The sequence below is a fragment of the Oculina patagonica genome, chromosome 2, assembly GCF_052425735.1.
Source record: "Oculina patagonica isolate OP01 chromosome 2, crgOcupat, whole genome shotgun sequence".
In the NCBI taxonomy this organism is placed as follows: Eukaryota; Metazoa; Cnidaria; class Anthozoa; order Scleractinia; family Oculinidae; genus Oculina; species Oculina patagonica.
In genome coordinates, this window is record NC_135759.1 from 35,261,789 (window position 1) to 35,287,490 (window position 25,702).

A 25,702-nucleotide genomic window follows, 5' to 3' on the forward strand; every position below is an offset into this window, starting at 1 on the left:
TTTCAATGTGATTTTTATTTCCCGGTCATCTTTTGTTTCAAATTCTATGAAAAAGAACGTATGTTAAAACAAGACAAAAGCAAACGCGCCTTAAGTTATCGTCGACCTTTAACATTTTTTTATCAACTCGGTAAATGTAAATAGTCAATCAAGCTAATGATGAAATTTAAAACGAGTACGGCCGCCAGTGGACTGTGAGCAAACATTAGGAATTGGATTTTAATCGCTCGAAAATTTTAAAAAGAAACGACTTATTTTTACAGCGGCCAATCATAATATTATTTCAGTCGATGGCCTCCGATTGATGAAGAAGTCACGGAGAGTAAGAGCCGTTTACAATTGCAGAAAATATCAACTTCTGGAGCTAAGATGCGTTAAGGTGCACAGGGTTTCTTTGGACAATTTTTCGTGCGGCCTGTGTACGACTGGTGTATGGCAATTCTTTTGGCGACACAAGTTGCATGGAGAGTCAGTTAAAAGAGCCAAATTCATACTATTTTAATTAATGTCATGCGCTTTTTACATGAGCCTCTGGCTCGGATAGAGAGGGCAACCTCATCCCGCGCCATGACATTAATTAATTGATTGATTGTTAATTCTGGGTCAAATAGAGGCGTGGGTTGCTAAGCCTGGTGAGATGTCGCGAATAGAGGCGGGGCGCGAAAAGGACGGGGAAACGGCAGTATTCACCCCCGGCGTATTCACCGCCTCGGAATTAGACTGAAACGGATTACAAAACTCACACTTGATTTTTCCTAGGGACTGGAAGAAAAAATAAAATTTGAACCTTATCATAATTGTAAAAACTAAGTTTCTTTTTAACATACTAGGAATAAATCTTATGTAACTATGAAGCATACATTGACGTTACTATTTTTGCGTGAAAGTCGTGGATTTAAGGTGGCTGGTAACGGTTTCCAGCCCTTCCCAACTCTTACACTTTGATGGATCAGTTGAAACTACAGTTGTGGTCATTTTCTTTACACAACAAATTACCATAGGAATAGTTTTTTCTGTTAAAACCTACAATTTCAGGTTAAACCGTTAAAAATGTTAATGAGTTAAAAGCTAGCTCGGTGATTGATTGTGATCCCCATTGTACTCTAGTCTATATATAACTTCTCGAAAAGTCTTTAAAAATTCTATGGAGGGATTCAAAGCAACTTTAAATTCACGAATTTTCAGTGTGGCTCTGACCAACTAACCTGTTTTACCAGTTCTGTCAAAACAAGTTTAAAATTGAAAAGCAACCGAAAAAATATATAAATAAAAAAACAGTTGGTTCCATGCCAGTGGCAACTGAATAAACGAAACATTTCGATTTTATCTGACTTAAAATAGGTTTACATTATTTGGCGCAAAACTATCACACAAGGGCAAGAAGATACCCACCCTTTTACCGTAATATCCTTTTATTATATAAAAATGGTACAAAACAAATAATGAAATGATATATATTTAACTACTTTAAGTACTTAGGAATTTACCTCGATCAGTGTCTGACCTGGAACAAACATGTAGCCTATATACAATCTAGGGTTTGCCCTAAACCAAAACTGCTCAACAGAATTTCATCTTTTCTCAGCCGCGATATTTTGCTCAGGATCTACAAGCAGACTGTGCTACCTTTATTAGACTATGGTTGTGTTGTATGGGGCGAATGCAGCAAGAGAACGCACAACGTTTAGAGCGCCTGCAAAACCAAGCAGTGCGAATAATATTGCATGCTGACCGTAAGACATGTACTCAGGAGATGTGCACTAAATTACAGCTATTATCACTTCACAGTAGACGTCTTTTCATCAAGCTACAATATGTTTACAAGATAATTAACAACATTAACTGCCCTAAGCAGTTGACAGGTTACTTAATGAAACGATCGCAGAGACATTGTCCATCTTTTAGAGATCCAACACTATTAGATCTACCACAAGTTAAGACCAAATGTGGACAGACCTCGTTTAGGTTTTCGGCTGCGAGTGCCTGGAACAAACTGCCAAGACAGATTCGCGAGCTCACAACACTTGCACAATTTAAAGGCAAAACATTCACTCATCTAATGAACATGGATAGTGCAAATCACACGTGTACAATTTAAATTGTAATTTTTGTATATAATTCACACTTTTTAGATTTGTAATTGTAAATTTTATGCTAGTAATTTTTTATGCTTTTAAATTTTATGCTTTTATACTGGTCACCGATTGATACCAGTCAATCTCTTTGATAGACTGGCCGGTCTATCAGGATAAATAAAGTTTAAATAAATAAAAAATAATAACGCCAGAATTCATGTTGTCTTATGGCGCTTTGATTCTAATAGAAATGAAATTTAAAAACCACCATCATTCTCTCTTTTAAACAACAGAGGCCTAAAGCAAGTCAGCCAATGCCGGAAATCCACAATCGACTAACAAACTGTACAAGTCACCGACAGTGACACGATATCTATTTGCAACGAAACCAAGAGCAGCATCACATGGGTTCATGGTCCTTTTATCCAGATAACGGATCTCTGCTGGAGTCAAACCAAATTTCTCGGCCAAAAGTGCCCACTCATCTCCACCTGTAGAACGCAATAGATATATTTAGTATTTTTATTGGGTATCCGAAACGAATCCAGCAAGTGTGAACATCCTTTGGTTCAGTGCTTGTGCTTAGCTCATAATTGTGAACCAGGATTAAATGCCTTACTATTTATTGAGTTATTTTTTCAAAAATAGCTTAGTCGGCGCGATGGACCTGTAATCAGTCAGTGAAGTATGTGTGTTTGTCACACCAATCAGATTTCAGGTACTATCAGAACCAATCAAATTGAAGTTTATAAAGGGGAAGCAATCTGACACAGTTGTAGTGAGCGATTTCGTTCGAAGATTTTAGATTTGTAGGAGGCGGAATTGGTGAGTTGTGAATTAACCCTCGATTAAAAACGTGTTTTTCGTAACGCTCGCCTGCTTACAACGCACGCGCCGTCAGCAAAAGGCCAACACAAAATTGTTATTCGTCTTATTCGAGCGTTCGTTTTGAAGAGGCTAAGCTTTCCTGACCGTGGTAAAAATTACATAAAGCATTTGCACACAGCAGATTAGCTCAGATTTAAAGATTAATGTTGTCATTATGATGTTAATACTGTGGGTATATTTACAAAGAGTCGCGATCGAAGAAATGGAAAGGAATCTTCTTTTGATTCCTAAATATAATACTGGAGACACCGTGGCGTTAAATAACTGCAAACCGCAATTAATTTAATAAGTCTCTTGAGCGTCTTGCTCAATTCACCAATTCAGAAGTGGCGTTTGTGTTTATACCTTTAAAACATTTCGTTCAAACATTTAATCAACCGATATAAGTATTAACTTTGCTGTTAAAAGCAACTACGATCGATAGCAAAGCAGAATAAGAGCGTGCCATTCCGTGACAATTTGATAACTCAATTAGTTCTTGTTTGTTGAATAGAATTTACGTTGTGAATGAACCAAAATCTTTGTTGAACAGTTCTGACAGGAAACAAATATTCCAGGTGTACTGCGCTTTAAAGAACATTCCCGAAGAGAGTGGTTTTTGATTTGATTCGTTTATTACTTCGTTTATTACAGTACTTTTCGTTCAATAACTATTGAGCGTGTTAAATGAAGACATGGCTTTTTCGAGAAAAACAATGGTATCGTGTTACGTTAGTTTTCAAAAAAACAAAGGTATCGTGTTACAAAAGTGAGAAAAACAACAGTATCATATTACAGTGTTTGGCAAAAAGCCAAAAGTATTCCGTAACAAACAGAAGTATCACGTTACGGGTGCTACAAAGCTGGCAACAAAATAACCGCTTTAAACAGAATAAGAACGTGCCATTATGTGACATTTTGATAATTAAATTAGTTCTTGTTTTTCAATATAATGATAAAAATTTACGTATTGAATAAAACAGTTCAGATGTATCAAAATGCACGTAAAAATTATTTTGTTTGCAAGCAAATTTTGTGCAAAAAAGTGACTCCGTGGGCCGCCATACACAAATAGCTCAACCCATGACATAAACCATCCCAACAGGACAATCACCCAGTTTCACCCCAAGCCACCCCATAAATTGAAAAAATAACTCCTGCACGCTTAGCGTGCCTATGTTTAACATTGCCATAGTTAGCTAGATCTAATAAGGCACGATTTTATCTACTACTAACAACCTAGCGATTCGTGCAATTATATTGATACAAACATACCTACTACTAAGCTACTTAGATGAAGTCTACATCAGATTTTGTCATCTTAAAAAATTAAAAGATTCCTTCGTGTTTTTTAATTAACTTAAAATGTTCTATTGTTTTATGCAGCATTTCATGTTGTCATACTTAGGGCAAAACAGCATTCCAGAGTATTAGGAAATACTCCTTGACGCTTCATACTACAAACACCGGAACGAACACAGCTTTTCTTTAAAAACACTCCAGGTCGTTTAAGGACGATAGATTTTTAAGTTTACGTGTTTTCTACCTGCAACCTTTGATCACTAAAAAGACAGTCATGCTTACCACTTAAATGAATTGTCAAGTCCCACATTTTGCTCACGGGAATTTCTCGGACGTCTAATCTTTCAGGCAAAACAGGGCCTTGAAAGTAAATGAAAGAAGTTAATTTAAGGTGTTAGTGTTATTTATATCTATATGCTTGCCAGCACTTCCTCTCTCGAAACGAATCAATCGTTTTGCGATAAAGTCTGTTTCAATGTGGCGCAAGAGGGTGGTCGCGAAAAACTCCCTCGCCTCTGATATACCAGCTATGGAACACTCGCCAATAGTTGGCCAATAGACCTTTTGCATCCTTTTGCTTCTTATTCTTTTGTGCAAATGCAAATTGCCCTTCAAGTCTCTCACATATTTTTTGTTGTTTGAACATGCTAGCGAGGCTTGGAGGGCAATTTGCATGAACACAAAAGAATAGCAAGTAGGCTGCTAAAGGTCTATTACACAAGCAGTGTAATTGAAATATATAAGGGGTATGTTTTGCGTCTAAGATGTGAGGAACGGGTGTTTTTTTTCAACGTTTACGAAATCAGCTCACGGTTTTCTGCCTTTTATTATAATCGGCAAGGTAAATCGAATCATTAAGGAAAAAGAGTGAAATTACCTGTTGTCCCAGCTGGTGTAATCTGTCTCAAGTGTTCCACAAGATCAAGCTTCTTTTCACGAACTGCCGTTTTAAAGAGACAGCGCACCCATCCCTTGGTGCCAGCGTCCGGCTGCCTGAGGGATGCCTCATCTATTTTTAGACTGCTTTGAAACTCGTCAACAACATCTGCCGCGTCATTTGTTTGCAAACTTTCTAGAACTTTAGCTGGTAGGGATAGGTCCGGCTCCTCTTGAACTATCAAAACATTAAAAGGGGAAAAGATGATCAATCTTTCTGATACGTAACGTAGTCACTTGGCAGAGCCAGCTCAAATGGAAGATTATTAGGGGAAAACTCTCAGTGAAAAAGACAGTAGTAATGCTTCTGGAGTGGTAACGCATACGTTGCATTTACTGTTCTCAAACGAAATAACAGCATTTGGAATCTGATGATGTATCAGCTGTTAAAGTAGGTAAGAACACCTGCTTAAACAGGAAACAAACCTTTGCCAAAAGGAAGGGGTATATCATTGCTCTTGTAACTGCTGTCTTGTTCCTAGTAATACAAAAATGGTGACTTTAATAAGGAGTTTGTCAGTTACCATATAACATAATTACACAAGAGAACACCAGCAATATTTAACATTGTACATTTTCATGCTAATTCCGGCTGTAAATAGTTCCTGGTGAAGTAGAATTATCCGTGGAAATGAGGTTACGAGATAATAGTTTGCTCACCGGACAAATAGATATACTGAAAACATTTCATCCATTTCTGACTGGAGTAATTTACAATAAAATCGCAAGGTAAAGCACTGTGTTTAAGTTCGGCAATGGCCACAAAAACGCCCGTTGTGCGTGGAAATGAAAGCGGTGACTAACAGGTTGACACTAAGGCCCGTTCACACTGACCCGGGTAAAATTGAAAACGGAGAAATTTGAAAACGCCGGGTAAAATGTTTTCCGTCCACATTAACCCGGGTAAATTTGAAAACGATACGCTTCATTGGTGAGCGTTTTTGTAAAGCTCCGTTTTCGGTGACCGAAAACGCCGGTTCAGTGTGGAAGGTTGGCCTATCCGTCTAAAAAAGATGCCTTTTCAAACTTACCCGGGTCAGTGTGGACGGGGCCTAATTCAACTTTATGTTATTGCTATCGCTTATAGGCCATAACATTAACCACCAGCTAAAAGAACACAGTGAAAGTTGTCACTGTTAATTTAAGTTTAATTGTAGAGAAAATTAACCCCTTGTCTTTCTGATACTTCCTTGTGTTACGAGAAAATTTTAAGAATGGAACGTTTAGATCGATTCGATGGAGTGATGTTTCTTTCACAGCCTACTAAACATGCTGAAGACTAGACATTAAAAGCCATCATTACCTGTTTATCCAGGAATTCAAACCAAGGTTGAAAACGCTTAATGTCAACTCTAACATCTTTAGACACTGCAGACTTCAGGCACACGATGGGCTCTCGAGATTCGCATAACTGTGCTTCAGACAGGAAATGCAGGCAATCTTCTTGCTTGCAGTCTTTCATGTCATGATTACCACAGTACCGCACTATCCCCTCATTGGAGCAGACTGGGCATCTCACGTACATCTTGTGCCTGACATTCCTCAGCCAATGGAACTCATTCCGCATGCACTCAAGCATCAATCCTAGTTGTCTTCGCACTTTCCGGCAAACTGTTACGTCGGAGACTTCATGATCTGGATCCTTGTGCAGGTTCATGGAGTTTTCAGATGGATTTAATCTGTGAACTCCGATCTCGATCGAAGTGGAGTGACAAAGAAGAATTACAGATTGTCCTTCTTGAAGACTTGTGAAAAATCTTGCAAAATTGTTGAACATCCGTGGTTGCCTTTGGCTGGACCACTCTTCATGGCACCACTGGATAAACTGTAACAGCATCCGCGGGAAGAAGCCTTGAGGGACGTGACCAGAATCAAATTTGAGAAACAGGGAAGGAACACTTGCCGATGCTAACAGATCGAGGACGCCTTCAGTTGGATGTGACTTGAGCATAGATGGCACTAGGTACTGCTCACTGGAACCTATAGAAGGCCAAGGACAGATCAAACTGAATTTTTCCATAATCTTAAGAAGGCTTTCAAAGGTGTCTTCGGAGTTGAGGAAAGGGGTCCACTCATATTCTATAACCCTTTTCTGAAGAATTCCTGTCCTCTCAAACTCTGACCAAAGTACTTCGAGTTCTCCCCCTTTAGGAATATGGGGCTTGGCAGCAATTATCTTCTTGAAGACATCAATTAACCACTGGGGGTCCAACACTACCACTTTGTCTAAAGCTGGGGTTTCACCAAAATGAATCAGAATTCTTTGGTCGTGTAAGAAGTTCAGTAATGTGACGAACTCCTCATCTCTGATATCACAGGCTTCACATGCAATCTTTTTCGCTGTATCAAGCAAGAGGTACTTGTGGCCGTCTTCACGCATAGCTTGAAGTGCCTTTTCATACTTTAGCCACTTGATTGGAATTTCTTCCTTCCTTTGTAGCAGCTGCTCAGCAACAGCGAGAACCTCCTTTCTTAGACGCAATACCTCCGGGCACTGACTTTTAGAGCCCGACTTGGTGTTATCTGCAGCGAAAACCTTGTTATGTAAATGCCCACTAAATGGTTTGTTCTGAAGACAATCCAGCATCTGTTGAGCTAACCCTTTAGCATCACCACCATTATACGGTTCATCAGCATGGGTACAAACCAAAATAACTGGAGGAAGCTTTGTTGGCAAGTTTTCAGAGCCAGGAACAACTGCTTTGTCATTAGTCTCAACAGCCAAAAGAGAAATAGATGACATCCAAAATTCTAGATCGTCTACATTTCTCTGTGCACTGAAATTACTACCATGTGTAGCAACATTGGAACTGTTTACGTCATTGGGATCTCGGCTCATGTCGTAGATCAGTAGGTAGATTGCTCGTGGAGTAAGAAAAATAGGATGAGTCGCATAATACACCGATTGCCCACCAAAGTCCCACAGAACTGAAAAGATCTCTTCTACGTCGTTGTTAATTGGAAGATCAAGCAATCGTTTCGTCAATTTGGCAATTTCATCTGGAACTTCTGGAATTGGATTCTGATGGACTTGTTGTTTCTCTTCTTCTCTTTTCTCCTTTTCTGGTGTCCCATGCTCTGTCGGTTTATCTTTGCCAAATGAAACAGTTGGCTTGGGCCAGCTAAGCTCTTCCTCCTTTAAATTGTCACAAATAAACTTTGCTGCATGATGTTCATAAGAAATGGCATGATCAGGATTCTCCCCTTGATGACTCTCTCCCGACCTCCAAATTTCTGTTGAAACTTGAAAATGCGAAGGGTCCACGTCAATCCCAACAGTACTTCCTTCTTGCGGATCAAAACGATCCCCTTTCAGTGACTTTTTTAAGCTGGTCTTTCCTGATCGTTCCTGTCCTACAAGCATGACTGGAATCCTCCTGACTTGGGTCTTTCCATCCTCGAGAGCCTTTTGGTAAGCTTTACGGGCTGACGGTCCACGAGCAATAATCTCCAAGGGCACTACGAATTAAGACAAATACAAGATAACGTTGATCCGATCTTGAACGATCTAGACCAAGCTATTCCAAATCAAATATAAATAGGGCTGCCAAAAGAATCTTAGCAGTGTGGTTGAAAGGTATACCAAGGGCGTGGAGACGGCCAAACCATCTATCACAATTTAACTGTTACTTCAACATGTCCCAGCCAAAACGAACAGTCGGATTTTAATGAGTGCCAGTAGGTTTAATTTTTGTGCGTTAGCTGTCGTTTCTGGCATGTCCAGGAGAACTCCGCTTACCCAATATGAACCCTGCAGTAGTGCACTTTACTGCCAAGGTGATGCTTTGGTTAAATTTCTCCTCTTAATCACTGCTCGACATAACGTACAATTTTATATATGCACTTACCCATGGAATCCTGGGAGACGTCTCCTTGAATGCTACTTTGTCTTTTTTCACTTGTTTCATGGATGCTCTAGAAACCGAAGACGTTTTACAATTGTTCAGTGAGGTAGTGTACTTATTTATACAGTGCTGTTACAAAAACATATAAAGGACAAGGCAATCGTTAAAGTTAAAGTTTTTTAAACTTTCCATCACATCTCTCTTTAATCGCTACTTTTTCTTCTAAAAAAATGTTCGTAAAATTTTTTCGTAAAAGTCCCCGCGTTTCGGCTAAAACTTCAGCCTTCATCAGGGGTAAGTGACAAGGAATTTGTAAAAAAATATAAAATATACATGTTGTTTTTTAAAATAAACTTCCCACAAAATCTACTTTCTGTACTATTAATATGTCTTTCGGGGGCAAGGCTGTAAATTTGAATAAATATGTACACAGGATAGCTCCAATCAAAAAATAAGAAACCAAGTGTTGCACATATTAACAAAACTAATTTTACCGGGGTTTAGCAGAAAAATCACTTGTCACGTCGAAACTATTCTGGATGAAAGAAACACAGCAGAACTGAGAAGGTCAAGGAAAGGGTGAGTACGACTAGAAAAGTATGAGCCGACAGGAGTAGAAATGAAAACTTGCATGTGCTTTCAATTGCTTAGCAATTCATCAGCCACTTAACTTAGGGCCTGTTTACATGATTCCGGAATGACTTTCATTCCGGAACGAAACTCGTTCCGGAATGAAGTTCGTTCTGCATTTACATGACAGAGTCGACCCGTTCAACCAAAGGCATTTTCACGTGCGCGGTTTTCGCGCGAGATCAAAACAAGGTGGCGCATGTTTCGCGCGAGATCAAAACAAGATGGCGCATGCTTCACGCAAAATTGTTTTTGTGCCCATTAATTGCCGTAACTGCAATTTAAACGAGTAATTTGACCCTAGAGCTGCTTCTTTGGGCTAAACAGTAATTGCTATTACATTTTTTCGCTCTGAATTCAAACTGTGGAGTACGTATGCGGTTTTCGAGTTGCGATTTCATCTCGGAACGAAATTCGTTCTGTGTTTACATGATACCAGAATGAAATGTCATTCCAGAACGAAACTTTCATTCCGGAATGAAAACCGGAATGAACTCATTCCGGAATGACTTGACTTTCGTCTCGGTATCATGTAAACAGATACAAAGAAATGTATGGGGATGGAATGAACTCGTTCCGGAATGAAAGTCATTCCGGAATCATGTAAACAGGCCCTTACTGTATAAACTACATTGTTAGACGAGAATGATGTACATTGCACAATTAATTATGGATTTGGAAAAAAAAATTGAAGTCGGTTACTTTACGGTAATCCATAATTTATAGACAATCAACTATATCTGCTTACAAAATTGCCCGGTGAGGATTCAAAGTCAGCAGCATGCCTATTAACAAAGAAAACAGGGAAAATTTGTACAAAACGGGCAAAGCACAAAAAATGATAACCTGTATTAGTTAAAGATTAGACACATTGTAATCGCAAAAGCATAAAAAAAGTAAAAAGACAAACTTACTTCTTTCCTGGATGAATTCCTTTTCCTTTTATCCTGGATTTACTTTGTGTGATGTCCTCTTGCTTAGCATTGAATGCGAGATCATCATCATCTAAAGAAATCAAAATTTGATTTAAATCATATGAAAATGATATACCTGAATGTTCTACCTATTGGGTCTCTATTATACATGTAGGACTAGTGGTTAATTTAGGGAGAAAACATTTTAAATTTAAAAACCTCCCTAATAATAAATTAATATAATAACTTATGTAATAAGAAATTAATAAGAAATTAATATAATAACACTAGATATAGAAAAACTGATCCTAGCAGTATGCAGGACGCGTGTCATATATCAACCTAGTAAATGGCCCAGCTCACAACGAGTCTCTCGTAGCTCAGTTGGTTAGAGCGCCCAACCGGTATCTGGGAGGCCATGGGTTCGATTCCCGTCGGGGACTCAGAGTTTTTCTTTGTCCCACGCTCGTGTCATGTTGAATAATTTCTTAACTATTTATCACCGAGCTTGAAATTTACCATCTTTATTATTTACAACTAGCACTATATTATTAATTATTTGCTACATGTAAACTAGCGATTCATATCACAACTCCTTCCTCGATCAGGCCATGGGTATGTTGCTTACCATCACTGCTATAACTCAATGCATGAACAGGAAATGTTTTAACTTCTAGGTTTTCCTGGCGATTCTAGAATAAAAAATAATGAATATAAAAATATTAGATGTCATAAATATTTTCAAAGCTATTATGCATATGGGTCATTAATTACTGTTATGATTTCTCTTAGATATTAAAAAGTATTAAAACTCTTCAGAAATGGATTGATTTAGGTGCCAGATCAGATTTAACATTGTGAGTCAACTTGACACTTAATTATTAATAAAAATTGTTATAAAGCTGGGATTTTTTTACAATAGTGCACCACCTTAGTGGCTAATGTGAGGTCGCATCTAACAATAAAATTACTGTTCCCTGCCAAAAGTCTTTGAGTGGGCAACATTGCAAACTCAATACCATCCGACTATCAGCCTTCCTTGTGTTGTATAACAAATCACTTAATGACTGGACAGGTCAGACTTAATCTTGTTTCTTGACAATCTCAGATAAACTGTTTTAAAAAAATATTTCCCTATCTCCACCAAAAAATTTAAACAAAAAAATTACGCAAAACTAATTTCATGTAATTACTTAATAATTGTTTTCCTGTGTGGCTCATTATAGAGTTGAAGACCTAGTGGGGGACTTTAATTTATACATGTAAAAGAGAGCAGGGTGTAATAGTATCACAGGCATAAAATAGCTGAAACAGTAAGCAGAGTTGTTTGATGTTCAATTACCTCAGGAAATGTGGACATTACCTGCTTAACATGATGGAATTCCCTATCAACAATAAAAGTAGAAAATTCTTAGTTTTCAATTTCAAGGACAAACAGGTTTCATTTTAATATTGCAATTATAACACCACAAATGTTTGCCGCACACTGTAGCCCATGCACATATAGGATAAATCATCCTGACCTCACAAAAATGATTTTAGAAACCTGGCTATCTATTTCACATGTGTAACTCAACAGATTAAAACTGATGCATTAGAATAAATGTAGTTTAGGCAAGGTTAAACTTAAGACAATGTTGGCTAGCAGTCTTCTTTACTAATTCACAGTGACCGATATACGAGGCTGTTACAGGCCCTTGGTAAATTTACAGCTATCCCTTTGAGGTAAAGACATTTAGCTTACAATTGTCTCTTTCCTAACAGTCTTGGAAAAAGCCTTTTGCTCCTGTCTCTCCCCTCCTAAGTGAAGCAATTAATTCCACTGAGAAGTTCAGTGTGGGTGTGCCTGGTGGTTGCCGCTCACAGGATTGCCATGGTTACCATCCCTGCTTGATGGTGGCAGTCCCACAGAGCTTTCATGCATCATCCCCACACTCATCTTATAGCTATTGGTGATGCGTTTAATTGGGATTTCAAGAGATCTGATAACAGTTGATTGAAGCTGGAGCTTACTTGTAACTTAAATGTTAACATCCCACTTAATAAATTTGCCTTTGGATGATAAACAACTTCATGTACAATCATAATGATTGTAATACCCCCAAGCGTTTCAGTCAGTACTCCTATCAGCTACACTTTAACAAATTGTAGAATTGAAGGCCTTCTTATAATTACTTGCAGTTAAACCCTGTCAATTTTTAATATGAGAAAGATAATCTTTGTAAAGAAGTACTAATTAGTCTACCTAGGTTTTATCATTCTTAAGTGCTCAGGACAGCAATGTATAAGCACTATAAAAACGTTTATTAATTATTCTTTTATGATGATGACAATGGTGACGATTATTATTATAATTTACTCACCTTAGGTCTTCAGAAGAGCTGCCATGATCATTTCTATTTGCTGGTCCTTTTAATTTTCTTTCCTTGCTTTTTGCTTTGCCTTGCCTTGGATTTCAAGAGATCTGATATCAGTTCATTGTAGCTGGGGCTATTACTTTTAACTTAAATTTTGACATTCCACTTGATAAATTTGCCTTTGGATTATTAACAACTACATGTACAATATCATTCTGCCCCAAGCCTTTAAGTTAATACCCCTCTCAGCTACACTTAAACAAATTACAGAATTAGAGGCCCTTTTTATAATTACTTGTAAAATTCATTAATTATTCATGAGGGTGCAAACCAGTCCCAGCACAGTATTCCGATCACATGTATACAACTGTAAACCCCAATACAAATCAAGCAATAGAATTAACTTTGATACAAACTCCTGCTCAGCCAATTAGTATTCATTAACTTTTCATACAGATCTCTACTGATTCGCATAACAATACTTTGCATTCAATTTATTGTTTTCATTTCACAAGTAGAATAAAATATTCGCGTCCGATCTGTATGGGCATTGACAATGGCTCGCCTATCGGCTCGCCATTGTAAACGCCCATACAGATCTCCCGCTCATATTTTATCTACTACTTGCAGTTAAACTCTGTCATTTTTTAATATAAGAAAGATAATCTTTGCAAAGAAGTACTAATTTAGTCTAGGATTTTATCATTCTTAAGTGCACCAGGGGCCACTCTGCCAGGTTCTTGAAGGTCCCGAAAATTTTCCGCACTCAGAAAGCCATATAGCACAATATCAATCCTTTCATAATTACAGAGTTGTTTTATTCACATATTTTCAAAAAGGAACAGAGGTTTCTTTCGTACAAAGTTTCTGGCTTATACACTTCTCTGTTTTTAAGTAAAGATAACTAAAAGTGGCTTAACTTTGCGGGTCCCAAAAGTTTCCATGCTTTCGAGAAATGGGCCCCAGGACAGCAATGTATAAGCACTATAAAAACGTTTATTAATTATCTTTTCATGATGATGTTGATGCCGATTATTATCATAATTTACTCACCGTAAGTCTTCAGAAGAGCTGCCATGATCATTTCTATTTGTCAAGATTTCTTTACTTGGTACTTTACTTGCCTTGCTTTTTGGCTTGCCTTGGCCAAATGCCCTGCTCAGTAAGCCTGCTTTATTCTTGTCTGAGAAATATATCCAAATATTTAACAATGATTTTTTAGTGGAAAGTTATCTTATATAATTATCTCATTGAACCAGTGACGGATCAAGGGGAGAGGCCGGGGGGGGGGGGGACTGGACCCCCTCCTTATTTTAAACTGACCCCCCACTAAAAATTTTTTGGGGTGTATAGGGCCCCTTCCTTAGTTAAAGGTCTGAATCCACCACTGTGAACTGTTTTGCATGGCTTGTGCCCGGGTACATATTTTTGTAATTTCATTTTAACTCATATGGAACTCCTGACCATGCATTACTCAGACCACCAATGGCCAATTAACATATTGCTGTATTAACAGTGTCAATGTATTTAATAACAAATTGAGCTTCCATAACAATAAAGTAGCCCTGTAACATGCAATTTTGTAACTAGTGAACATGGATATATAATCATGGTAAATCACTGTGCTCTCAGGTTGAAGAATTGAACTCATTATAAATTTGTTTGAAAGCAAAGTTGTACTACATTCCAGAGTACTGTAAAATTCTGCTTTATATAAGCCCTGGGCTTATTCAACTTTGTAAGGGGTTTTGATTGGCTTTAGAAAAGGGAGGGCTTATATCTGGGGGGAGGGCTTATAATCAGAATTAAAAATTAAAAATTTCAAAGTGAGCTACAGCAGCATTCATCGAAATATATTTTTTTCATTAATTAGTTTTGAATTAATAGCTATAAAACTCATAATAAATCAAATTCATTTTAATATTTGGAAAGATTTGGGGGATGAGGGCTTTTAATCAGATGTACTTTTTTTATGACTGGGAATATTAGTGAGAATTTGACAGTCTGCAATAATAGGTTATACCACTGTGAACACATATACAATCTTCATCTAAATTCCAATTCTTCCTTCGATCCATGGACCACAAGACTTTCAATTGTTAGTGCCACCCTTCTAAGCAAGGGTATTTTATTTATAATATTGCTAGTTACTGTGTAAACTTCAGGGCCGTAACTAGCAAGAGGCAAGACAAGGCACTTGCCTCGTCTTAATTTTACCCAAAATAAAAAACATAATAGGTTTGCTGAGAAAATAATCCCAGCAGTTAAACAATATTGATTTTTCTCAAGAAAAACCTCATGAAAAATGTCTCTGAAAGCAATTCAAAGCTTCTAGATTTCAAAATTTTCTGAAGGGCATGCCCCCAGAACCCACTATCAAGATCTTAATGCCTCGTCTATGACAATGGCCTGGTTACGGCCCTAAACTTTTTGCTGCACTTAAGATACTAAGCCATTTATATCAAATGTCATCATATTTTGGTCTTGTTTGAGATAAACCAAAGTATTTCTAACCTTATAGAAAAAATCTAGATAACAGTATGCAGTGAACTACACCAATTATATACTGAAATTGCCCCCTTTACCTGAAGACTGAACAGGGCTTGATTTCTTCATTATGCTTGGCTTTTAACGAAGGTGTACACAAAATTGCATGGTGGACCACTCTTTCTGCAAATTGGGTAACATTAACAAAGTGAGTTAAAAGAAACATACTGGTATCATTACCCAGTGTATTCGCACAGTTTCTAGAACTATCATCGGAAACGCGACACCATAGTCTCCCGAGACTGATGGGTGCCAATCAATCATTACCCTTAAGTGCCACAATTCTCAATGTTACAAAAACCCTTTTGCTTTAGATCAATATGGTAGTCATGGAAGGTATAGTGACCTTAAATGGTGGGTGTGTTGGGCTCTGGAAGCAGTCCAAGGTCACTGTGTTGTGTTGTTCTTATAGGCAAGACAATAATAAAGTATTTACTCTAAGTGACCCTTCAGTTTTGGTAGGACATCCTGGGAAAAATGCTGGTGGGGACAATGCATCTACCAGTATATCCCATCCAGGGCTAGCTGGTACACAGTTATAAACTACTCCTAGTCTCTTAAATTATGAGATCTGCGATAATCCAACTCCAACAGTACTAGTACAGTGTCAACCACATGCCTAAAAGCCTAGTGGCTCATTAGAAGTGACTAGCAGTATTTCTACCCCCCCCCCCCCCCACCTGGATGGAATGCTAGTCTATTGCTGGGGTACCCCCCAGCATTTATACACCTTGGTGAAGAGAGGGACTATGAAAGTAAAGTGTCTTGTCCAAGAACACAATGCAGTGCCCTGGCCAGGGCTTGATCCTGGACTGCTCAATCTGGAGTTAAGTGTACTATCAATTAGGTCACCGTGCCTCCCTTTATATAGTTGTCATGAGACACTGATTTGTGGATTGGAGAAGCCAGGCCTGGCTCATCAGTGCTGGCAATAAGAATTAGGATAACTCTCATTTCTGTAACATGAAGTGACTAGGAGTATTGCCATTGTTATACTGTCTTACCCCCTGGAGTAATTGCAGGCTCCCCAAGCCCCAATGCTTTTTGTAAGACTGCCCTTGGACTGCCCTGACAATTTGCTGGTACACAGTTATCCGGGTAGGAGGGGGACGTATCTAATTACCAATAATAGTATCTATTCCCATTTTAAACTGATGCGCAGACAAGCTGCCACCTATGAAATTGTTAAATTTTTTGACCCTATAAATAGATGTTATTATAGCTACCATGTACATCAGCATCATAGGTATTTTATTCTAAAAGAGTTAGCTGTCCCCTATAAGCAGAGGGTTCTCATTCCCGGGTTCTCATTCTGCCAGATACTTTTAGACACAAGGGGCGGCGGGGGGTTGAGGAAGGTGAAGAAGTGCCTATTCTGCAGACCTGTCAATTAAGGCTGATGTTCTTTGACTTGTTGAAATATTTGATTTTTCTTCCGAAGCTTTTACCATATATTTTCAGGCGTTTTTTTGAATCTTCAGCTTCTAGTTCCAACAGGTTGACAATTGTGATTTTGCGATGGATCTAGACATTCTGTGCAGCTTCTTTCGAATACAAAAAACATCTTACGAGATAAACAGTTCAAACTATGCACACAAACCGACTTTTTTTGTGAAGGACCAAGCAATTGACAAATTAGTAGATACGTCTGCAAAAGTGGCACTGCTGCCCCTGCATTGCGTGGCTATGCCCAATTATAAATTTGAGAAATCAGAACAAACAGAAATCAACTACTTTAGCTTACCCCAACTTCACCGGTATACACAAATTTTCCGCAATCTTCAAGGTCTTCAAGGAGCACGCTTTGTGGTCTGTTTCTATTCCATGGGTTGGTGGTGGGGTAAGATCATACACATGGACGGATAGCAGCTGCCATAGACGCCTTATATGCTGATGTCTGATCTCATCCCTTAATTCTGTAAATTGTAAATAGTTACTGAAAAGTCCTGTGGGGAGCTGCTCGGCATTCTCGTCCTCATAGCCCTTTTCGTTTCTCTTAGCCGGCAGGGCCTAGGCACGTTTCCTCGTGCCTAGGCCCTGCCGGCTAAGAGAAACAAAAAAGGCTATGGGGACGAGAATGGGTTGCACGATGAAATACCCAGGAGGGGGTGGGGCTGGTTAAGAACATACACTTCATCCGGCCCCAAAGAGGATAATCAAGCCCCGACCTGCTTCTCTTAGTAGGTTCTTAAAATAGAATAAAAATTTTTAACCAATAAAACAGTGGAAAAAAAATGGATCAATTTGCCCGAAAACAATTTTCCCAACCCTTCTCCTGATGCACAGTCCTTTTGCCCACACGTTTCGTCGTTAGCCATGTTACAGTTTGGCATATGAAAGCGAAATAAACAACAAGACAAGAGATAAACGATACCAATGATATATATGAAGGTCAGTTAACATTTTTCCAATTAAAGGATCATAATAAAGATAATATGTAGTATGCAGGACGCGTGTCACATATCAACCTAGTAAAATGGCCCAGCTCACAACGAGTCTCTCGTAGCTCAGTTGGTTAGAGCGCCCAACCGGTATCTACGAGGCCATGGGTTCGATTCCCGTCGGGGACTCCGAATTTTTCTTTGTCCCATGCTCGTGTCATGTAGAACATCTTATCTTTATTATTTATTACCGAGCTTAAAAATTTACCATCTTTATTATTTACTAAAGGATCATAATTTTTTTCTCAGAATTTATAAATTGAACCAGTAGCGAGGGGACCCAGGGGTTCCAGGGGACAAGGGAACATGGCCATTAACATTTTGGAAATAATTTGGCCAATTTGCAGTGTCAAGATGCTTGGTGCAAAAGGGTCCCCTATCTAATGTTGGCTTCTTCCAAATAATTATTTTCAATTCAGTAGTTTTATTGCGCTTGAACGGTTAAACAGTTGACTTCCAGTCCATTAACACAGTCGCTCTTGAGACGGATTTCACTAGAACCGGCATTGCATCAAGGAAAGGCCGATCGAAAATCGGGGAGCAACCCTCCTTTTTCTTCGCGCATCCCAGCCCGCCCCGCAACTTTCACACTTTTTCTCTCCACTCAAGTAAGTGATTTTCCTTTAGTTATCATCAGAACGGAGCTTTTTTGGGCTCAAGTCTGAGGTAATGCCTCCTTTGGGAGCAGCAAATGACATTTTTCACCTACAGTGGAACCCCGATATAACGATATGCCAAGGAAGCAGTAAAATTATATCGTTATATCGAGGTATCGTTATATCGAATCTCCCGATATAACGATATGGCGGTAAAATAACCGAAAATATCGTTATATCGGGATAAACCTAGCGTATACTTTTTTAGTGGATAAAGAGGTTTAGAACACAGTATCATTTTCGTATATCATCATACAAAGCTGTTGTCAGAAACGTTATTGATTACTTGATTACTGTAATGTTGTTGTATTAAATTCAATGTTTTGCTTAAATTGTGACTGTGTTCTGATAATATCGTTATATCGGGGAAAATTTACGTTCAGTCCGCTAAATTTTGATCGTTATATCGGGAATATCGTTATATCGAAGATCGTTATATCGGGGTTCTGTCCCATACATTTTACTGTAACTTTTGCCGGGACATAGAATATTCATCGTTATATCGAGGATCGTTATATCGGGGTTCCACTGTATTAAAACCATACTATGAACCCTTCGTCAGTTTTGTTTAGCTATGAAAAGTAAAAACGTTTATCTGAAGCCCACGAACAGCAACTTGAGGCAGAAAAGAAAGAATTAACTCTCAGTGGAAATGGACCAAAGGATTGTCTCCAGTCCGAAGTTGTGGGAATCAATCGGTGCCACAATCCTGGGTGGTGTCACATGAGGTGTGTTGACCATTGGGCCAGTCATTTTAACTAATGTTGAGGTCGATTTATCCGAGAAATTTTAACTTCGAATTCGATTCTAGTTCATAATTTACTAAGTGTTTGCAATTTCTCGTGGACGCAAACAAAAAGTTCTTAAGTCGCTGTACTGATAACCCCGAAATACTTATAAAAATTGCGCCTCATTGGAAAATTTTAATTCCCGAGAATGGTAGCCGACTCTTCCCACTGAGCCATAAATTAAAATCAGCAGACTGCCAACATTGTTCTTTAATAAACTTTACTGGTCGGACCTAGCCGTATTTATACTGTGCAGTGTTTCTACAACACGGCCTTATACGACCCTTATACTTCAACAAACGGGTAAAAAATTGAGGTCGCGCGTGCAGTGTTTTTAAGAACCTAAACATTTTTTTCTGTGTTCAGTTTACAAAAGATATAAATTTCTACATGTCCAAAATTACTTGGATGTTCTAATTAAAATTTGATATTACTTTCAAGCTTTAGCTATTTACAGAGTTATGTAAAGTCTTCACGTACAAAGCAGTAACATAAAAAGGACAAGAAAAAGAACAACTCGGTTGCAAGGCACTGAGCTTCTGGCAGGAATAGCTGCAAAAAAAGAAGAAGAAGAAGACACTCTGAGAAAAAAAAAACTAAAGAAAAGAACTTAAATCTTTTATAATCTAGATCTGTATTGCTGATTGTATATATACACAATTTCTTAAAAATATCTTATTTATCGGGAATCCAATGTGCAGGTTCGTACTAAGAATAAAAAAGTGCAAAAATGTTTCACGCAGAGGGTTTGACTAAACTTGAATGCAAACTTTATTTGTCTCTCATCTTCTATTTCTTCTTGTATAAATAACATCGGAGCTCACAGAGAGAAGAGTGTAAATTGATGTTTAAGTTACCTAGCTTAATTTACTTCAGCTTACTATCCACCATAATTCAATTGAGCCGGTTTGAAACTAATGATTATGATTTATACATCAGGATTTGCATTAGCCTCCTCCGCAGGCCACTCCTTTTAATCCGGGGTTCTGTGGTAGCGGAGGGGAAGAGAGAAAACTGGGACTAGTAGAGAGGAAGGCTGGGGACGAGGAATCTTTTTTTGCTCGGTCCCAGTCTCCCTTTTGTTCGGTCCCAATCGGTGGAGGCTAGATCTGCATGACTTACTCACCTTTACACTGTTTGCCATTTCCGTGATATCCTTTAGAACATGAGCAACGGTATGATCCCCATGTGTTATCGCACACAGCTTTCTTATGACAGTCGTGAACATCTTCTGCGCACTCATCGAAATCACGACATGACATCCCATCACCTTGGAAACCGGAACTGCAGCTACAGGTGTAAGAGCCTGGCGTATTAACACAGCTGGCATCAGAGTCACAAAGATAACTTTCATCACTGCACTCATTAATGTCAGAACATGAACGACCGTCCCCACGGAACCCGTCATTGCATGAACACGAATAAGAGCCCACAGTGTTCGTGCAGGACGCATCCAGATTGCATTCATGTGATCGGCCATCCAGACATTCGTTTACATCTCGACATACTTGACCGTCACCATGAAACCCAGAACGGCAGGTGCATTGGTAAGAGCCTTTAGTGTTTGTGCATTTTGCATTTCTGTGACACTTGTGAGTCCCGTCCCCACATTCATCAATGTCAGAACACAACCATCCGTTTCCTTTATACCCTGGGAGGCAATTGCAGCCATAAGAGCCAATATTATTATTGCAGTGGGCATGTACATTGCACTTGTGCATATTGGCCTTGCATTCATCAATATCTTCACACGACATGCCATCTCCTTGAAATCCTTCATGACAACTGCAACTATACGAACCAATCGTATTGTTGCAGTGGGCATTAGTGCTGCAGTTGTGGATATTCATCCTGCATTCATCAATATCTTCACACAACATGCCATCTCCTTGAAACTCTTCAAGACAAGTGCAATTATAAGAGCCAATAGTATTATTGCAGTGTGCATGGATACTGCAATTATGAACACCTAGGTTGCATTCATCAATATCTGTGCACGATCGTTCATTTGGTATCCAGAAAGACAACTGCACTTGTAGGAGCCAACTGTGTTCTGACAATTGGCATTAAAAGGGCACGAAAACAGTTCTTCGGATAAACACTCATTGAGATCTGAAAAAGGAAATAACAATAGCCATAGGTATGGTTATATTAAAGCTGAATTAAAGTTATTATGGATTGCTCAGTTTTATTACGATAAAATTCCGGGCACTTGATTGGCTAGGAAAAGGTCGTTGACTAGCGTTTCATTGTTCCATACAGTCATCTGATAATAATTACTTAAATCATATAGGATTGTGCCATTTTATATCACTGTTGTAATACAACAACAGACAGCTTTGAGTCAACACAAATGAAATACTGACGAGACAAGAGAAACGATCGATATAGCGGCCTTATTATGATCGGCACATTATGCTTTGCATTACCTCGACAAACAGAACCATTCCCTTGAAAGCCATTGTTACAAACGCAAGTGTAATGTTGCTCATTTCTTAGATCAGCTGTACAGGTGGCGTTGGCTCCACAGAGTGGCTTCTGTCTGCAGTCAAACAATGTTGCCAAATTTCTTTTGTCCTGTTCTTCTGCTTTAGAAGAAGAAACAGAGTCAAAGGGATTTATAAATTGATAATGAAGCGATAGTCAATAGATTTAGATACTCATTTTGAAGTTTTCATTGGGTGTATCTTCAATAATATTGCGGTTTTTTATGATATGCGAACTCATGAAATTCACAATCTAACTAACGATTGTGTTTTTCGCTGCCGTCAATTATGTGGCGATAGCCAACGGACCATGAAAAAATAACAAAAAATAATAATTATATAATTCTCATTATAAGGTCTGAAATTTACGTTTATTTTACGGATACACTAATTCAGTGGATATGGTAATAGGAAGTTGTTGATTTGTAAACGGTGTTGCGACAAATGCAGTCTGCAGACCTACAGACTGGCACTCCGGTTAGCCTGAATACTGTGAACAACGTTCCAGCCGTTAGCCTGAATAACTCTCGGGTAGACTGCATGCTTACACTAAGCTCTCGACAATGGTAATGGTAACATGATTTAGTGGAATTCATTAAGGTGAATATAAAGAATACGCGTATAACTGATTGGTCGAAAAATTCTGAATCTAACGCTGTATTCACCGCAAGTAGATGTGAATATAAGCTGCAGGAAGTCAAGATGGCGGTGAATGGCTTTAATTGTTACGGACAAAAAAATCGAGGATGTAAAAGAAAACTAAGTCCCTATATTAAACACACGCTTGTTATTAGGGGCGTACTGCCATTAAACGCCATCTCATGTCGCTTCATTCACGTGCACTTTGCATGTAAATGATAACTTAGAAAGTCTTAGGGTCTGCAGTCTGCAGTTGTCGCACACCGATTTGTAAACCACCCCAGTAAGTGACATTTATACTTCTCAACTGAAAGTCACTTATCAGTACTCCGGTCAAGTGCTGTTGAGGCAAATTATAATGAAAATCACCAAAAGCTGTTACAAGTTTTATGCACACAAACTGGAATCTTATATATTTAACAGACGAAACTGGCTACGCACGTACCAAAGTATTAGATGTCTGCAGAATAAACTAGAATGTGCAAAGCAAAGCACTTTAATTCTTTACTCGCCTTCTGTTTATTGTACATGTAATAACAGTATTAAGTTAGTTTAGTCTAGCTGAGGTATTTACCTGCTGAAACTTTTGTGGCCTGCACTTAGGCTGCATTCATTATGTATGCTACAGGGGGGGGCAGATGATTTTTTTTTCAGCGGCTCGTTTTTTTTATATCCCCCCCAAGGTCCATACAAATTTTCATAATCCCCCCATGCAATCAGCCGAAAAATGAATACCCCCCCCCCTCCTCCCTCACAAGAAATATCAAAATAAATATCTGTATAATAGTACACTACCGGTATATATTTTTGAGATTTCAAGAGACGTTTAATAACAACATCGAGAGAGTTTTGACAGTTTATGTCATACCTATGCCAGCCAGTCTAAGTAGCGCGAATTAGGTATAGATAGCCTGCCAGCTCGTGTACGAGTACTACCAGGAGTATTGACAGGAACCTCCGTTTCACTGTCACTCTCGTCGACAAAAGCAACAACCTCATCATCATCATCACTCTCACTATCACACTCATCCACGGATTCATCTCCGCTGTTGCCATCCTCTTCACCCTAATTTTCCGGCCGTTCAGCATCATTCCTCTCAAGTGCGACGTGTGCCATTATTCTCCTTATCTTATCATTTTTCTTCCCAAGGAGAGAAAGTTTATGACGGTCTAAATATTTGTTAAGTTCTTCGACGTATAGCTTGTTCATATTTTCAAACGTGGACGCGATAGTTTTCCAGTCATATTGTTCGCACCTTTCATTGAACATTAAAGTGCACATTTGTTGTTCAATTTCATAAAACTGTGCACTGATCGAATTACATTGTTTTCTTTTGCATTCGTTGATTCAATAAAGTTGCACTGCTTAGACTGAGGTTGCATTAAATGTTTTCATTTTAGATGTTTTACTTTCTATGCTGTATCGAAACATTACATCTACAGGACAGGCACACTACTTGAAAACTTCAAATAGCTACTATAGTCTCTCAGAATAATAGAGGTACCCTTGTTGCTTACAATCCTTGAAAGAAGCTGCTGTACTTATCATTTCTTTTTTCACTTTTTTAAAACTATTACAAAAGCTAGACAGAATCTTACAAAAAATAAGCATCCCCCAGTAGATATTTAACAATTTTCATATCCCCCCTTTTTTTGCTCTAAAAATTTGAGAACCCCCCCTAAAATCCTCTGCCCCCCCCTGTAGGATACATAATGAATGCAGCCTTACCTTTGTTTTCAGAAGATTTCTTGGGAATCTCAAATATCAGAACAAGACTCACAACCAGAACAATTACGAACACGAAGAATCCTGCCACGATAGACATATTCTTATTGCAAGTGAATGTATGTTCATTCTCCACTTCATCGATTCTTTGATATTTCGTTTTAGATTGTGACATGATACTTTTTGTCCCCATTACAATTTAAGAACATTCACAAAGTAGGGGGCACAAAATTTAAGGCTGTCGCTCGATACGCAACAACAGACACAACAGATATGCAACCTAAGCGTTTCCTAGAACTTTACATTCTCAGAAATCGGGGAAACCCCCTTTTAAATTGTGTGGATTATCATTGGTCAATTCGGGGACTTGTTTGAGAGGTTATCTTGGAAACCCCTTGACCTCTTCATCGAGACGTCTCTCTGTAGCTATACCATAAGACAACGTTTTCATATATGAATACAGTCAAGTTAAGCACAACGATGCATGTTGCATGTGTGAATAAAAGGGGCAAAATATTCTGAAAATTTCTGAAAGTATCCGCAAAACCTTCCGAACGTCGGAAAATTTTCGGGTTCTCTTCGAAAATCTTCGAGATCTCGAGAGTTTCTGCTAGAAAAATAGCTTGTTTGCTTGCAGAGCACTAGTACGGGGCCTACTGAGTTCTAAGCTTAAGTAAGAGGATTAAGAAATCAAAAATCTTGGTAGTACGAAAATATGGTAGCGGAAGCATTAAAATTGGTTCTGTGGTATTCGAGTGTTTTCTCCACAACCCTGAACTGGGTAGTATCTACCTGCTTCTCTTAGTAGGTTCTTAAAATGGAAATTAAAAATTTTAACCAATAAACAGTGGGGAAAAATGGATCAATTTGCCCGAAAACAATTTTCCCAACCCTTCTCCCGATGCACATGAGTCCTTTTTGTCCACACGTTTCGTCGTTTGTCATGTTGCAATTTGGCATATGAAAGCGAAATAAACAACAAGACAAGAGATAAATGATACCAATAATATATATGAAGGTCAGTAAACATTTCTTCCAATTAAGGATCATAATTTTTTTCTCAGAATTTATAAATTGAACCAGTAGCGAGGGGGCCCAGGGGTTCCAGGGGACAAGGGAACATGGCCATTAACATTTTGGAAATAATTTGGCCAATTTGCAGTGTCAAGATGCTTGGTGCAAAAGGGTCCCGTTTCTACTGTTGGCTTCTTCCAAATAATTATTTTCAATTCAGTAGTTTTATTGCGCTTGGACGGTTAAACAGTTGACTTCCAGTCCATTAACCCAGTCGCTCTTGAGACGGATTTCACTAGAACGCATTGCATCAAGGAAAGGCCGATCGAAAATCGGGGAGCAACCCTCCTTTTTCTTCGCGCATCCTAGCCCGCCCCGCAACTTTCACAATGACATTATTTCTCTCCACTCAAGTAAGTGATTTTCCTTTAGTTACCATCAGAACGGAGTTTTTTTTTTTTTAGGGGGGGGGGGGGGGT

General features: G+C 38.6%; 1 protein-coding gene and 1 pseudogene across 5 annotated transcripts; both read right to left on the minus strand.

Annotated features, from left to right (window-relative positions):
• Positions 1-2,348: 2,348 nt before the first annotated feature.
• On the minus strand, positions 2,349-17,442 carry LOC144644434 (uncharacterized). 4 transcript variants are annotated; one of them, XM_078503910.1, is made up of 14 exons: positions 17,218-17,442; positions 15,512-15,596; positions 13,980-14,109; positions 12,933-13,016; positions 11,933-11,954; positions 11,198-11,261; positions 10,570-10,660; positions 10,404-10,440; positions 9,029-9,095; positions 6,484-8,639; positions 5,607-5,658; positions 5,122-5,358; positions 4,527-4,604; positions 2,349-2,566 (listed from the first exon to the last, which is right to left on the minus strand). In XM_078503910.1, the coding sequence occupies exons 2-14, from the start codon at positions 15,540-15,542 to the stop codon at positions 2,373-2,375; spliced, it is 3,243 nt and encodes a 1,080-aa protein (XP_078360036.1). In that variant the 5' UTR covers positions 15,543-15,596; positions 17,218-17,442; the 3' UTR covers positions 2,349-2,372. The 4 variants fall into 4 exon arrangements, with proteins under 4 accessions (XP_078360036.1, XP_078360035.1, XP_078360037.1 ...); XM_078503909.1 differs by having other exon boundaries at positions 11,912-11,954; XM_078503911.1 differs by lacking the exons at positions 15,512-15,596; positions 17,218-17,442 and having other exon boundaries at positions 11,912-11,954; positions 12,933-13,220; positions 13,551-14,108.
• A 2,111-nt stretch (positions 17,443-19,553) lies between these two features.
• LOC144644449 (uncharacterized) lies at positions 19,554-24,470 on the minus strand (annotated as a pseudogene). The gene is made up of 4 exons (XR_013569114.1): positions 24,213-24,470; positions 21,788-21,946; positions 20,485-21,470; positions 19,554-19,910 (listed from the first exon to the last, which is right to left on the minus strand). The product of XR_013569114.1 is annotated as an uncharacterized LOC144644449 (transcript).
• Between the last annotated feature and the right edge of the window lie 1,232 nt (positions 24,471-25,702).